A 15,992-nucleotide genomic window follows, 5' to 3' on the forward strand; every position below is an offset into this window, starting at 1 on the left:
GCCATGGGGCCATGAAGATGGTATAGAGCCACCTTTGCCACTTCCCCTTCCAAGTTGCACTGAACATGGCCTACCATAGCTCAGGACCCGGACTGCACTTGATACTCCTTCTCCAACAGTTTTCCTATATACATTTGGTCCCTCCAGTTGCTTGCTTACTGTGGTTGCTCTTGTCCAACTCCCATTCAAACAGTCAGCTTGGACTCCCGAACCCCTCAGCAGGACAAAGCATGAGGAGTGCTTTTTAAAAGAAAAGTTGGTACCATCGTATTGCACTATAACACTCCAAATGGGATGCTAAGCAGCCTGCCCTGTGATCTCTGCTAGTCAGAATTCAGAGCTTAGGGAGAGAGGCTGTGGCCAGAGCTGGTGAAATGTGGTTTGCTGGAGCTCCATCAAGCTCCATCACTGACATTTTCCATTCCTATAAGCTACCTCTTTGACACAGCTGGCAGCCTCTGCTCACAAGGTCAGGACTTACTGTCAGCTCAGGCTTGAGGTGTGGCAGCTGAGTTTGTGGTTAGAACCTAGCACTGGAATAGCAAGGGATGCCGCGGGACAGGATTGAGGTGGACTACTGTGTTCTGCAAGGCTATATTTGCCCTCTAAGCTGAGCCATAGCACACCTAGGAACATAGGACACCCCGTGTATAGCCTTATGGAGCAGGTACATCACACTTTTCATCTGCAAAGCAAGGTGCAGTGATGGCCACCATAATTCTGTTCAAGGAGTTAATATTCCCCTTAAGACAAAAGGAACATAGCCTTATGCACAACCTTCATGTCCCACCTCAGGTCCAAAATAGAGAGATGAGGAGAAGCGAACAGATCACGAAAAAGCCAGTGAAAAGGGGAAGGAAAATAGAAATGTTATGTTTTTCTTTATTAGAGGCATCCATCAGCATATTAAAGCCCATTCAAGTCTTCCAGAGCAGCCTAGCCCTAGTTGGCCTTCTTGAGGCACCCACGGAGATGATGACAACAGAGTCCAGCAACAAAACAAGTAAAAAACATATAAATCATAAATTAATGCCCTTAATAGCCTTGCTCACTGCCAGCTGGTACATGTCATCCTTAGGGAGTGGGGAGAAGTCAAAACCTTCACCCCCAACAGATCACTGCCACAAACAGAAAGCCATATATGGAACTGGGACTCCAAAAAGGAGAGAGAAAAGGAAGGAGGGTTGGGAGGAATCCTTACTTCCCCTGATTTTTCCTTTTCCCCTTGCCTTGTGTTGGGGGGTGAGGAGCCTTAGCTATGAGTTTCAGCTGGGCTTTCTGGCCCGAAGGCAGCACAAAATGGGAAACCGAATGGTCATGTAGCAACAGGGCAAGCTGTAGGGTGGGGGTGGGTGATTTAATACTCCATGCTCCTTACATCATGTGTCTAAAATAATCTCCATCTGCAGGCACTGTTTTCCCCTCCCCATAAGACTGTGTGTTGTTCAACACACACTCTGATATAAGGCCATAGCAACTCCTCCCCAGTTCTATAATGATCACACCTCTTGGCACCTATGCACAGGGAGGGGTGCACATGACAAGCTGTGCATCCTCAAGGAGCAAATCTGGTTAAGGCCAACCAGGAGCAAAATGTGAGAGGGGAAATGACCGAGGAAACACATGGACCAGAGTCCCCTGAGCCAGTGTGAATTTCACAAACCTCCTCTCTGACTAGTAGAAGGTTCACCTGTTGCCCATGTACTGATGAAGATGGTTCCTCTCTGATAAAGGCCAGTTCCCTTCTCTTTCTTTGGGGAGGGTGATGCTACACATGGGAAGGGCTCCAGGCAGCCCTTTCCTTAAAGGATTTCATCAGTCCCTTGTTGGTTGATGCCCTGTTTACATCTACCACTACTTCTACACCTCAGCTTGCCTGGGTTCTCCTTCTCTTCCATAGGAAACAGTAGCCAAAGCAGGTGGAGAGGGGGCAGATTCCTCTAGCATCCTCACACCTACCTAGAGCCAGCAGGGGCAGTAGAATTGTAAACAACATTTGAAGTGGGAGAGTAGAGAGGCAAAACCCTCTGGTCCCAGGGTAGTCAGCAGTGGAGCGAGTGGTCCTGCTGACTTCAGCATTTTTCCATCTAGTGAGGGCAGATCAGGAGGAGCTGTTCTTGCTGTCCATAGTTATCCCTCTTGAGGTGCTTTTTTTAGCAGACGCAGGCAGCAGAAGAGGAGGGATGTGCTCTTCACACTCAGAAAGGTCCCCTCCACAGGTGGAATCATATGGTGCGGGGAGGGAATTCCTCAAAGGGTTGCCCACAGTAACCCCCTACCTCAGCCTCCGAGTTGGGCAATGGAACACTGGGGAAAGCCATCCAGGCAAAGAGGGAGGGAAGGAGAAAGTGGAGGCTGGAAAGAGTGCGGACTTTGCGCCCAAGTCATCCCAACTGCCCCCATCCGAAGCAGAGGAGGAATCCCTGGCTGAGCTTATACAGAAAATCACTGAGGACGAATCACCATGTGAAACAGATTTTATCAGTCTCTAATGTCTTTCCCACCCGCTGTGTCAACATATTCAGGCATCATCAATAAGCTTTTCGCCATTTGCTTCCTCCTTCCTCCTGGCCTCTCGCTCTCCTGCTTCCTCTTCCTCCTCTGCCCCATCTGAGAAGACGTCCTTCTGACCATAGCTCAGGGTGGTGCGTGCTAGGTCCACTTCGATGGGAAAGACATCTGCGTCCCGGAGCACGGCGTAGCAGTCATCATTGTACTTGGACATGGTGGAGACAAAGCGCTGGAGCTGGAACACGATGTCCTGCACTGCAGAGGGGATGGGTTGGGAGTGTGTCAGTGGGGAATATAGCAGATAGTGTTCTCCCTCTCACATGCACTCTTGCTTTTTCAGTGACCAACCACCATGTCCACACCCCGTTACCCTGGATTTGAGGGGTGTGTGTACCACAGAATGTCATCAAGCTAATTGCAACTAATCTGTTCCCCAGGGTTTTCAGAACCCACAGGAGTATCTCTCCCCTCACCCCCAAGGCTGTGACCAAGCCTCCCTCCCTGAGATTAGCCAAATATTCCTATGCAGCAGTCACATTCATGCTCTGTGCACAGCTGTCTCCCAAGCACTCTAACAGAAGGATCCATGAGGACAAGGGACCCAGACTGGATGAGGTCAGTGAGATGCTGGCAGCAAGGGTTTCTGGGCTAAGATGAGGAGGGACCACAAGGGCAAAGAACCCCTGTCTGGATGAAGCCCATAGGGGCCATGAAGGAGGGCAGTGACACTCACCATGTTTCTGGTCCAGCAGTTCAATCTTCTCCAGCACATCCTTCCTCATCCTGGCAAAACGTGTGCGTGCCTCCTGGCGGCAGCGTAGGACTAAGCGATACTCATAGTTCCCAGTGCTGACCCTGTAGAGGGGCTCGCCCAGTGCCTGCCAAGAACACCACACCATTTTAAAGACTCCCAAAAAGTCCACCGTGCCAGAGGCTTACTGATGTGATCCCATGAACCTCAGGTCACCATGTGATCCTGCTGCAGCCTTCTTGGGACCATTGAAACACAGCACAGGAACCACTGATGACTAGGAACACGGAGCTAGTCCTAGGCAAGCTACGAGCTGGAGCCCAGAGCCTCTAAATCTACTGTTAAAACGGCCACTTCAAAGGCCAAACACATAATAGCAGGGATGAAGAAATGAGCATTACTATGACATAAGGGAATGGGACTTATAGTACCTTTCAACCTGGAAAGGTGAGAACAGATGGCCAGCTGGTACTGGATTTCTTAGCTGAGTTATTGAGAGAGGCACCAGTACCCAACAAGACTATTGTACATGCAAGCAGGTGCTTGAGAAAATGCAGGTGGGATAGGTAAACTTATGCCAGTTTGTGACAGCTGCCTTCCTGCAAGCTTCACCACTTGCATGTTGCCTCACAAGCAAGCAGCAAGGTTTCTTTTCAAATATATAAAACCCTTGACAGGGCTTTGGAGCGGAGCCCAGAGCTGGAGCACAGAGCAGCTCCGGAGCAGTGGAGCTGCAGGTTTTTGCCTGGAGCTGGAGCGGAGCCAGAACACAGCTCCAAAGCCCTGTAGAGGGCAACTCTATCCAGGCATCCGTATGTTGCCTACCTCTAGTCATGGCACTGGAAGTCAGTCAGGGTGGAACTACTAATTGTCCAACAGCACATGTTTGAGAGAAAAGCGATGGGGTCCGTCAGCACAGGGGACAGCAGACCGTGCTGCCTCCCTACACACATACTTGCTTCTGCCTGTGGGTCTGGAATGTACCCTTCATTCATGTGTGCCAAAGCCTAACAATGGCACCCTGCTGGCCCAGGGGGAGAGATTTTCTTCTCCCATTTAGCAGGATGTATATCATCATCATTAGGTGTTGGGTTACTCAAGTTTTACTAGTTACTAAGGAGGCACCATTGTCTGGTCCTCTGAGCAAAGAACTGGGCACCAAGGAATGCGGAGTTCTAATCTCAGCTCTGATACTGAGTCCATCTCTGACCTTGGACAAGTCCACACCCCCCTTGTATAGTTGGGGAAACTGAGGCATACACAAGGCATCTTTATTTACCTTATAAGTTGTTGGTATGGATTAAGATTTGTACAGCACTTTGAAGAGTCACAAGGCTATATTCAATGCTATGAATTATTTTCCATGCCAGTTTGAGGATTTTACTGGATTTTTGGAAGTCTTCCAATTATAATTATAAATATTTGTTTAAGTACATTGTCACTAAGAGAGATTCTCCTGAAATTTTCCTTAAACAACTACAATTGCAACTTACAAACAAATTTGCATTAGTGTGGGATGCAGAGTATCTAATACAGGACTTAAGATAAACTGCACATTATACTCAAGTGGAATCCATTAGGATATAGGATAACACTGTATAGTAATCCTTAACACATACTAGTATTACTAGAAAAGTAGGACATACAATCCAATGAGCATGCAATAGAGATGATGACTGGTCCCAATGATTTGTGATGATGGGATGTGTTTCATAAACGGTATCAGTTATATTTTCTGCATAGCATTCAAAGACTTTCAGGTTTGAACACTAACAATTTTAATGTATTATTAGCAGGGCTAATGTATGGCTGTATGCAGGCACATCTGTGTTTCTGTGGGTTGCATGTGAGCGAGGACAAAATGCTATAGAAATACAACCTGCAATCTGTACTCACAATGCAGCTGTATTCCTCATCATCCATCTCCTTCACTTTCAGGCAGTAAGACTACAAAGGAAGGGTTAAAGAACAGAAAACACCAAGGGTTAAAAAAAAAACAAAAAAAAAAAACACACCAACACATCATCACCACACAAAGTATTGTGTGACCAAGTTTCCAGGCAATCAGACGTGTAGGGGGTTGTCCCTGCTTCTCAAGACCTTCTCAAATGGTGTGGCCATGGACACTGGGAGAAGCCCAGATGGACCAGATGCAATATCTCAGAAGGAGAATGAACCCCGTTTGGAGAAAGGGGAAGCAGGGTAAGCATGCCCCTCCTAGGAAGCAGGCAGGCAAGCAGGGGAAGGGGCTTGTTATTTATACTACAGTAGCACCCAAAACATCCTGGACCCTGGATAGACATACAGGAAGATTCTGTCCCTCCCTAAAGAACTTACAGTTTACTAAAAAGCTCTGTGCTGTGTATGGTTTGGGGCACTACCATAGCAAAAAATCACCAGGAATAAATAAGAAAGCGATGAAAGGATTAAAGGGCTGGAAGGATTGATTTAAGAGGAAAGATTGTCAATTGTCTAGCTTGGCTAAATAATGGCCAACTCAAATATCTGAAGGGTATTAATGCTGGGGAGAGAGAGGAAGCGTTCAGGAGATTCCAAGATGGTAAATTGTGTAGGAGCTCCCTTACAAATAAGGAGGTTAAATTTAACGAACCAATATGTCATGTGGATATCAGGAAGTGTATCTTAATTGTGAGGTCTATTAGGTTACAGAATAGTCTCTCAAGGGAAGTAGCTGAAGCATGTTTCTTGGGTCCTGAAGACTGGAGAAAGTGCTAGATAAGATAAGGTATGGAATACTCTTGACTGGGAAATAGAGTACATGTGAATGAATAGATCTTCTCTGTGCCGATGTGCTATGATTCTATGAAACCCAATCTCTCCCAGATGTTAATTAAAAAAAAAAAAAAAAAAAAAAGAAAGAGAGAGAACAGCTCACCAAGTACTCAAACTTGACATCCAGGTATTTTTTGATGGTCAGTCTTGTGTCGGGAATGGCTTTGTTCAGGTACGTATTCAGGTCAGTCAGCATCTGCAGAGAAAACATGTTAGTAAAGTTACAGGGCTAAGGAGGAAAAGGAGCATTAAAAGGGAGCTAAAAGGACTTGATGGCCTGCTGCTATGACCTAGGGCACCCTCAATCTTGTTCACAGCGAGGCAGGTGTCCATGTCACAGAAGTCACCAGCATGAACGGTACGATTTGTTCCCTTTTGTGGACAGTCTTAGCAGAGAGCTCAAGAATGGAAGGGACTATGTAGATGTAAATATATTATCAACAGATGTGGAGCCTCCAAAAGGAGAACAGGCATACTGGAGAGTGTGCGTGCAAGTGTGATAGTCTAGTTGGCGGGTGGCCAGAGGGGGAAGTTTGAACAACCATGTTCAAATAACTCTGCAAACTATAGCTACATTTACAACAGCTACTCTGTCTTAACTGTTTAGACAGTTCCTTTAAAGAAAGTTTCTACAGTGTTATTTCTAATTCTTCCCATCACAATTTTTAAGACCATACCCTCAAAGACAGACTCCTCCATTTCTGGTCTCCTCTCCCACCATTCCCCCCTTTCTCCTGTACGCTGATGCCAGTCCCCTCTCCTGTGCTTTGATTCTTTACCGGTTTGATAGTTTTCAGTAGGCGGATCCCAAATTTCTCGATGCTGCGATGGGCATCTGCAAATTTCACAAAGGCTTCACTGGCAGCTGGCTGTGGTTCCCGTACACCAATGACCGAGAAAACATCTCCAAACGCTGAGCAAATTAAAAAATACATACAAATGGAGAAGGGGTTTATCTGGAGCGAAGCCTCCATGTCTGATATTAAAAACCATTCCCACAAGCTAGAATTTGGCCAGGTGCAGTGTAACAATCCTATTCTCGCAGAATGCCAGAGGTTCCTTAAAGACCACAAATAGTCAGCGACTCACTTTTATGTCTCATGTGAAAGATGGTACCTATGGCAGCACAGTGCCCATTATCACCATGCTAGGGAATTGTTTCTGAACTGACTCAGAAGGAAGTGCACCACTTCCTCACTCATTCCTACAGTCTCTAGTTTTTGTTGGGGGTCATGGTTCAAGTACTGATTAGGTCTGATGCTTCTGAGATCTGATAATATCATAGACATCCACTCCCCCAGCCTAGGGTGGTCAGCCTGCTACAAGTTTGAGGACTGAATTCCTTCCAGTCTGTTTACCTCTGTGTGTCTGGGAGAGTTCAAAGAAAGCTCTAAGGAGACTCTTGGTGTGCTCTGTCATGCCTGTGGTGGGGGAAGAGAGAGAGAACATACAAATCATCCCACTGACACAGTAGCCTCCCTCCTCCAACCCCAATCGAGATGTCTGACAGAAGAGGGCAATTTACCTTTGTACAGCTCTGCGGTTCTCTCCAGCTCCTCCAGCCTCTTCACCAATCCATCTAGAGGGGAGCAAAGAACCAGAGAACAGGTGGTTATGATGCTGAATCCAGGGGAACATAGGAATGTGAGTGGCTGAAAGGAGAGGGCATTTATTTTATATGAATGGTTGAAAACACCCTCTCCCCACCTCCTCAAAAGTCTGGCTCCTTACCCAACAGGTAAAACTTTAAAAATTAATCCAAACTGGATTCAGAGTTGTATAATTCGACTCACCACCTATTTGAAATTCACTGGATGGGCCCTGATTTTCACTGTTCTGTTGTGTCCTGTCAATCCAGCTATCAGTTAAAGAGCCCCAGAATATTATGTCATGGGCTGTGGATGCAATCATGATATACAGGGACCCAGCGTATTTCCCACAGAGGCTGGGCAGCCCTATTTACAACAGTAATAAATGACAAGAAGGCACAATCCTGAGGGAAGAAAGCAGAGCTTGTGTTTAACTACAACAAATTAGGAGGGACGGGGTAACTGCTAGATAATTACTGCACCCCTCAGATGAGAAAGCTGAATGAATATCACAAGAAATGCTCAGGTTCATGCATACCCTACTACTATACTAAGACAGAAGAGGTTGTACATGAAGAAATGCCTGACAGACATTAATACAACATCTTTTATCCAGACATCCCACAGCGCCTGACATATTCATTTATTATTAGGGGATTGGGATTGAACATATGGACAGTCATGAACTCCTTGACTATTAGAAGTTGAAGTCTGGGCCACAAGTAATTGGAAACATTGCTTTCCCTACACTTGTAACCAGGTTTAAAATGTGACCTATAGCCCCAATCTCACAATAATTTAGGCATTCTTAACACACATGAAAAGGTGTATGGAGAATCACTTCATTCACCACTGAAATGCAGCTACATCCAGACTGGAAGGTGGCAGCTGTATAACAGCACAGGAAGTACAGAACTGCCATACCCATTTGGGACTGCAGAGGGTATTATGAGGGACATAGCCATGCAGCCAGGGAGACTTTTTTGAATCCAGGTTTATTATGCACACGGGACACTTGCAGGCAGTGTGTTTCACACAGGGTTACTATAAGGTGTGACATGACTCAACAAAACTGAAACAAATGCCTGTAGTCAGAATACAGTTAAAGAAATGATAGAAAGGACACTAGCAGATAGGAGGGCTGTTGCTTGTTGGTATAATTATTTTGACCTTGCAAAATGATTGTTGTGTCACTGAATGCTGTGAGGTTGCATTGCCATGCACTCATAACACTGCAATGCTGCACAACAAAAAAACACTCAGGAATCTCTCACTGTCCTGTGATCTAAGTACATGAGACTGTGTCTCATGCAAGTATCAGGAGAGGTGCCTGCCCTAGTCAGACCCCTTGCCCCACTAGTACTACTGGGCACCAGCTTAACAAACACTACCCCCCATGGCATTATTGGATACCAGCTTAACTGACATTGCCAGTAGCCAAACAGGAAGGTGCCTTTCTCTGGCTGCTTACCATTGCAGAGGATGGCTCGGCTTAGTCCCAAGGCATCTGCTGTACCCGAGCTCATGTTCTCCACCAATCGGTGCTTCACTTTCTTTAACACTACACCCAGCAAAAAGTGTCAAAACTCAGGATCAGGGTAATTTCCACAGTCACAAAGAACACCGTTAACAAAACTCAGGTTTCAGGTACCAAACTGGCTAGATTGAGCCTAACTCAGCAGAGCTCAGAGGAGACTGAGCAGAGAACAGAAAGACAATGCCACAGAAATTAGATGCAGGGAAGATCTGAACCTGGGCCAATGCAGGCAAGTTCCCTACAATATGTTCTCTAATCAAGTCCTATGTACCCCAGGCAATGAAGCTTCCACAACTTCCTTTGGAAGACACAGTCTAATAGCTCTCACCATAGGAAATATGCCTTGACATTCAAGACCACATCTTGCTTACTTTACTCAACTTCCAATGAAGTTAACAGAATAGCGTGAGAGTAAGGCAAGTAGGATTTAGTACTCAGTCAAAATTTTCCCTTTGCTTAATTTTATCTCATGACTCTTAGTTAAAAGTCTTTGTACCACCCTTAACATTTCCTCTCCCTGTTTGGTGATCATTCCTTTCAGATTCCTGAAGATAATTATGCCCTTTTCGTAATCCTATGACTATTCTAACATGTATTTAGGGCATGATTTTTCAGAAGTGCTGAATGCCTGCAGCTCCCAGTGACGTCAGCTGAAGTCGTGGATACTTGGCACCTCTGATAAATCAGGCCCTTCGCTCTTATTTTTTCTCAGAAATCCATTTCCCAGCCCCTGTTTATTTTTGGCTGCCCTTGTCTGAGTTTCCTTTAGTTTGTCAGCATCTTCACTGGCAGGGGAGAATGAAAACAAAAGAAAATCTAAAGAAATAAGAGGGGCTACCCTTTACTATATGCGCGGTTCAGCTTTTCCAGGGTGCTGGGAATGTGATCACATTTAAAGGGGACACTCGGGTAGGTTAAACTCAAAATGTAGCTTTTGTTTAAAAAAAGTTTTACAAAACCCAATATGGAGAGAAATGTCCTAATGATTATCTAAAATAAGATTAACTGAAGACAGGAGTTTTGGACTGGAATCTTTCCATGCACGGTCAGAAATCCAAAAATACCAGCAAGGGCAGACTGAATGAAAAACAGTATATGAAACTGACTCATTGAGTTTCACTGTCCAAACTGAACACAATGCAGAAAGCAAGCAACAGCAAAACTGATAAAGTTAATTTCATTTTAAATAGGTATTATTAGTAACACAGAGAAGGACTTTAAAAAAAGAAAAAACCAACCCAAGGTTAGCTTGTGTCCATTTAAAGGAGACAAAACAACAGCAAATACTGAAACAAAGTCGGATTTTGATTTTGGCTGGGATCTCCTCACCACCCTCCTCCTACCCTGCATTTGAAGGGAGAGAGAGAAACCAGCATGTCTTACCGATATCCAAGGACTTGCCCTGCTTTGGGTCGGCTTGGAGTTTGTTGTAGTGAATAGTCACTTCTCCCTGGATGGAATAGCAAAGCCAGAGCTGTTGTTCTGGAATTGAGCAGCAGGGGCCTCCTCTACTGAAGGACAACAGTTTATAATCTGTGACCCAACCTGTTCCATTGGACCGTTCCTACTCCTTACCTTTACCACCTGTATCATTTTGGCTACCTCCACTTTGGTTTTCCCTTTTACTGACTTCCCATTCACTCCTGTGATTTCATCGCCAGCCGCCACAGTTCCATCTAGGGCTGCCGGAGTGTTATCAAACACCTAGGAGAGAAAAGGAAGAGTAGAGGAAATATGGAGCCAGAAAGGAGCGCAATTAAGTCTTATTTATGGGCCAGCCTCTATTTCGCTTCCCTTCCCAACCCATAACATTTAAACACCCCACATGGATCTGAGGAGAGTTGAGCACACAGTTCCTTCTGGGGCCTGTCACCTCTACTTTGTGCATCATCTACGGCAGGATTTCTTGAAGTCTAGTACAGTAGTTCTCAACTGTTCAGACTACTGTGCCCCTTTGGAGAGTCTGATTTGTCTTGTGTACCCCCGAGTTTCATCTCACTTAAACATTCTTGCTTACAAAAATCAGACATAAGAATACAAAAATGCCACAGCCACTATTACTGAAAAATTGCTTACACTCTCATTTTCCACCATATGATTGTAAAATAAATCAATTGGAATATAAATGTACTTACATTTCAGTGTATAGCATATAGAGCAGTATAAACAAGTCATTGTCTGTATGAAATTTTAGTTTGTACTGACTTCGCTAGTGCTTTGTATGTAGCCTGTTGTAAAAGTAGGTAAATATCTAGATGAGTTGATGTACCCCCTGGAAGGCCTCTAAGTACCCCCAGAGGTACACATACCCCTGGTTGAGAACCACTGATCTAGTACATCACCTATGGCACTTCCCCCTCTGACCTCTTTGAATTTTAATATGCTCCCAGCACTCTGCTGATTCTCAGGTGGATGTGTGAATTCAGGAGCCTTAACCCTATCTTTCCAGAACTATTCCCAATTAGTGTGAGAAACTTCCGTTTGTTGGCAAAGAAAGAGGATGCTTCGCACTCTGACAAAAGCAGAAAATATAAGGTTCTCCATGCCCCCCTCCCAGCTTCCATCTGTCAAGTTTAACATTGCTTCACAAGGACAATCAGAATACTCTCCTCTTCCATGAGTCCCCACCTGAACAATATAGAGACAGGGACAGTACTGTGCTCCTCCCCCAATGCTGATCCCAATCAGATTCTGAGTGTCCTTCTTCAAGGTTACTGTCCCAGGAACGGTGGGGATCCCACTAGAACAATAGAGAGAGAGAAATGATTACTGATACAGGTTGGTATAGCAGTATCTGCATGCAAGAGCTAAAATGTATAATCTGAAAATATACCAGATACTTCTCATCTGAACTAATCATCTTACTGCTGCTGTTTAGCCTTCTAGCCCAGATTGGAAGGATCTTGCCCAAACATGATTTAGATAGGTTTATTTGAAATCACTAAGTTGAACAAGAGGCTAATGATTACATATGTGATAATGGAAGTAGCCTAGTGAGCAAATCCAGTACTGCAGTCAAAACCAGGCCCCTCTGTCTTCTATCACTGGGAATAGAGAGAGAGAACTCCCAATGTATCTTTTTCAGAGTGTATGTGAGGAATAGAGATAGAAAACATGCTCCATGATATACTGTGAAGCATACTTAAAACCCTCAAATATTTTGGTGGCTATTATTTTCAAATCTCTGTCCAAGAGTTAGGTGAATAAATGGACAACACAAATATGCGGGGATGAAATATGACTGACAGTGAAGACTACTCTCAAAACAGAGTCCCTCTATTTACCCCACAAAAACCCTTTTATTTTCAAATAAAATTCTAGTGCTATCATGCTGTGGGAGCTCCACATGACTGTCATAGATCTATGGATTATTATTATTACATTTTAGTCACGGGTATATTTAGTAAAAGTCACGGACAGGTCACGAGCAATAAACAAAAATTAATGTCCCGTGACCTGTCCATGACTTTTAATAAAAATACCAATGAATCAAACTTGAGTGTGGGAGGGGTAGGGGGTTGGGGCACTGGACAGGATGAGGTGGGCTCTGGGTGGCTCTTACCTGGGGGGCTCCCCAGAAGCGGGGACATCCCCCTCGCTCAGCTGCTAGGCGGAGGCATGGCCAGGCAGCTCTGCTTGCTGCCTCTGCCTGCATGCACCGCCCACAGCTCCCATTGGCCACGGTTCCTGGCCAATGGGAGCTGTGAATCCAACCTCCTACCCCTCCCACACCCAAACTCTGCAGCTGGGGGTGTACGGGCGCCCGTGACTACCCCAGCAGCAGCTGGTGCACCTGGCACAGGGGCAGCCTGAGCTGCCCCTGAGCCAGGTGCACCGGATGCTGCAAAAGTCACGGAATCCATGACTTCCCTGATCTCCGTGACAAACTCAAAGCCTTAAGGATTATACATTCTCCCGCTATTTTTTCCTACTTCATATTTCCCTCCCTACCATTCCAGCAGAGCGCGCCCCTTTAGAACACATTAACACTGCTGTGCAATCAGTAAATTAGGAAGAGTCATTGTAGAGCAATAGAATGCTTTTCCCTCTGCTCACCACCACTGCAAGGCTCAATCCCTCCTAGCCATAGGGAGTAAGAGATCAAAACTGAACAATGAACCTAAATCTCCAACACACATCACCAGGAGCGAACAACTCTGCCTGCTTTGAGCAGGTCCTGGTTGCAGCTCCTTAGGCATCGTCTACACTTAAAACTTAGGTTGACCTAGCTATATCGCTCAGGGCTATGAAAAATTTCAAGTCCCATGCAATACAGTTAGGTCAACCTAATCCCCACTGTAAATGGAGTTAGGTTGACAGAAGAATTCTTCCATCAACCTTATCTACTGCCTCTTAAAGGAGTGGATTTATTACAGTGATGAAAAAACCATCATCGCTGTAATATGTATCTACACTACCGCAGCAGCACTGCAGCTGTCCCATTGTAGTGTACACATATTCTTAGTGATATTCAGTTGTTGGGAAAGGGAAGTGAAGCACTCACAGTTTATCCTCCTCAATGTCATAGTCCAAGTCTCCAAACATTGCTCTTGCTGGCTGGAGTCTTTTGACCTGAGACTCCGTTTACACCAAAGTGCCTGGGAAGAGGAAAAAAGAACAAAACCCAGTAAACTTAATTATCTGAATTCATCTATGCTCAGCAGCTAAAACTGAAGACTCAAACGGTGCCCTCTGTCAGCCCCTTTCTCTCTCTCTTCCAATGGGGGATGGAGCTGTCAGACCCTCTCCTGCCTTGGGGATGAAAGATATTTCAGACCCTTCTGATTCTCCACTCTGGGTTGGGGATGGGGATAACAGTGCTTTTTTTTTATTGTTTTACAAGCTATACAAGTACTGGCAATGCTTAGGACAGAACACGGTCCATTTTGGAAGCTGAATCTTTGTGTGTTGTATCTGCTTGCACAATACTTTTCAGTGGAATCTGGAGTCTTATCCCCTTCATCCATTTACTATTTCAGTTTCTTCTGGATTCTGGGGCAAGTCGATACATATCACACGGTCCTCTGCCTCCCTCCTCCGGGGGCTACACACAGTTTCCCCTCACTGTTTTTTACAGAAATTCTTCTAGTTTCTGACAGTTTGAGGAAGTATCTTTCTCCAGTTCCCTCATATTTCAGACAGGAATGTAGCAAAAGTCTCTCTGCTTCACCCTCTCCTCTGTCACAGTAACCACACAGTGGTTCTTCTCTGGGTTCACACCATGTTCGGAGTCGCCTAGTTTCCGTCACGCCATTGGGGTGGCTGGCACTGGATATGGGGAGCCTGCCTGCGCACTGCACCCCGCGGGTGGGTCTGCGAGGTGCCTATGCTGTGCGGCAACCGGCCAGGTTCGGTGCTGCCGGGGGGCCAAGCAGGGTTGGTGGCAGCTCGACATGGGGGTGGGAGGGCTGCCAACCATTGGGGGATCGGGGTGAGGTGACACAGCAGGAGAAGCGCAGGGGGCCAGGCTGGCACGGGGGGAGGGCAGGGGCTCTGGAGGGAACAGCCCCCCGGGGGGGCAGGGAAAGCGGACCCAGGCTACGCCCGGGAACCGGGGGCAGGGCAGCAGGGAGCTAATGGGGACCCCTCAGGCGCCCCCCCTTTGGGGGCTGGCAAAGCTGGAATGGGGGAGGAGGTTAGTCACTCACCGGAAACGGCTGGCTCGAGCTGGGTACCTGCATCCACCTGCCGCCTCTACCTGTCAGAACACCGCTCCTCCACGTCACTTCCGGACCGGAAGCCTACCTAACCTCTCCTTCTCCCTCACCCCCGCTTCGCGTGCCGTGGGGAGCAGGTGTCTAGCGACCCGGCCGCTGCCCCCACGCTCGCCTCTCGCGATAAGACGGGCCGGAACCGGGGGGGTGGGAAAGGAGAGCGGGTTGCTATGGCGACGGAGAGCGCTCGGCAGCTAGCCGGACAACCAATAGAGGAAGGGGCGGGGCCTAGCTCTGGCTCGCCCCCTGCCGCCGCCATGTTGGGGGACGGGGCGGGGGAGCAGCGGTCTCTGGTGGGGGGAAGGGCTGCGGCTCCTTGTCCCTCCCCGCAGCGGGGCCGCTTGGGAGCCTCCGCCGAACCCCGCATCCCATGGCAGGGAGCAGCCGCGTCACATCCTCCGCCTGGGCCCCTGCAGCGGGACGGGGGTGCGCGGCCGGGGCAGGCAGCCGGGGGGTTCGGCTACCGGCCCGTCCAGAGCAGCCGGGGCCACAGCGCCACCGGCTAACGCCAGCGTGTGCGCGCCCGCCTGGCCCCTGGGCCGCCCGGCGCGCGCGTCTCGTCCTCTGCAATGGAGGGAGGAAGAGCGGGATGGTGGCGCAGGCTCTGAACTGGGCCTTGGGAGGTCTGGGCTCATTTCCCAGCTCTGCCACGGGCCGTGCAACCAGGGGCTAGTCACTCAGCAACCCTTAATTTCTCTTAATTAATTGGCCTCTCAGAGTTGGTAAGACAACTCCCACCTGTTTATGCTCTCTGTATGTGTGTATATATATCTCCTCAATATATGTTCCATTCTATATGCATCCGAAGAAGTGGGCTGTAGTCCACGAAAGCTTATGCTCTAATAAATTTGTTAGTCTCTAAGGTGCCACAAGGACTCCTGTTCTTCTTTTTGGGGATACAGACTAACACGGCTGCTACTCTGATCAGCAACCCTGGGCCATCATGGGCAAGTCATTCCCTCTGCCCTGTTCCCCGGTTCTCCAGCTGTGACGGGGCGTTCCCCACCTCCTGCTCCCACATTGATGAGAACCGTACAAATGCCTAAAATTAAATAGCAAAGATTGAGGTTGCCCGAGCCATCCAACAGCATCTTAAA

At 47.1% G+C, this 15,992-nt stretch overlaps 1 protein-coding gene across 2 annotated transcripts; it reads right to left on the reverse strand.

Moving 5' to 3' along the window:
• Positions 1-864: 864 nt before the first annotated feature.
• PICK1 (protein interacting with PRKCA 1) lies at positions 865-15,740 on the reverse strand. 2 transcript variants are annotated; one of them, XM_054031680.1, is made up of 13 exons: positions 14,830-15,732; positions 13,686-13,779; positions 11,810-11,921; positions 10,757-10,885; positions 10,565-10,631; positions 9,116-9,205; positions 7,581-7,634; positions 7,414-7,476; positions 6,835-6,968; positions 6,159-6,251; positions 5,159-5,209; positions 3,245-3,389; positions 865-2,766 (listed from the first exon to the last, which is right to left on the reverse strand). In XM_054031680.1, exons 2-13 carry the CDS (start codon positions 13,724-13,726, stop codon positions 2,522-2,524), a joined length of 1,224 nt encoding a protein of 407 aa, XP_053887655.1. In that variant the 5' UTR covers positions 13,727-13,779; positions 14,830-15,732; the 3' UTR covers positions 865-2,521. The 2 variants fall into 2 exon arrangements, with proteins under 2 accessions (XP_053887655.1, XP_053887664.1); XM_054031689.1 differs by having other exon boundaries at positions 2,611-2,761; positions 14,830-15,740.
• Positions 15,741-15,992: the final 252 nt, after the last annotated feature.

Source organism: Malaclemys terrapin, chromosome 1 (assembly GCF_027887155.1).
Source record: "Malaclemys terrapin pileata isolate rMalTer1 chromosome 1, rMalTer1.hap1, whole genome shotgun sequence".
In the NCBI taxonomy this organism is placed as follows: Eukaryota; Metazoa; Chordata; order Testudines; family Emydidae; genus Malaclemys; species Malaclemys terrapin.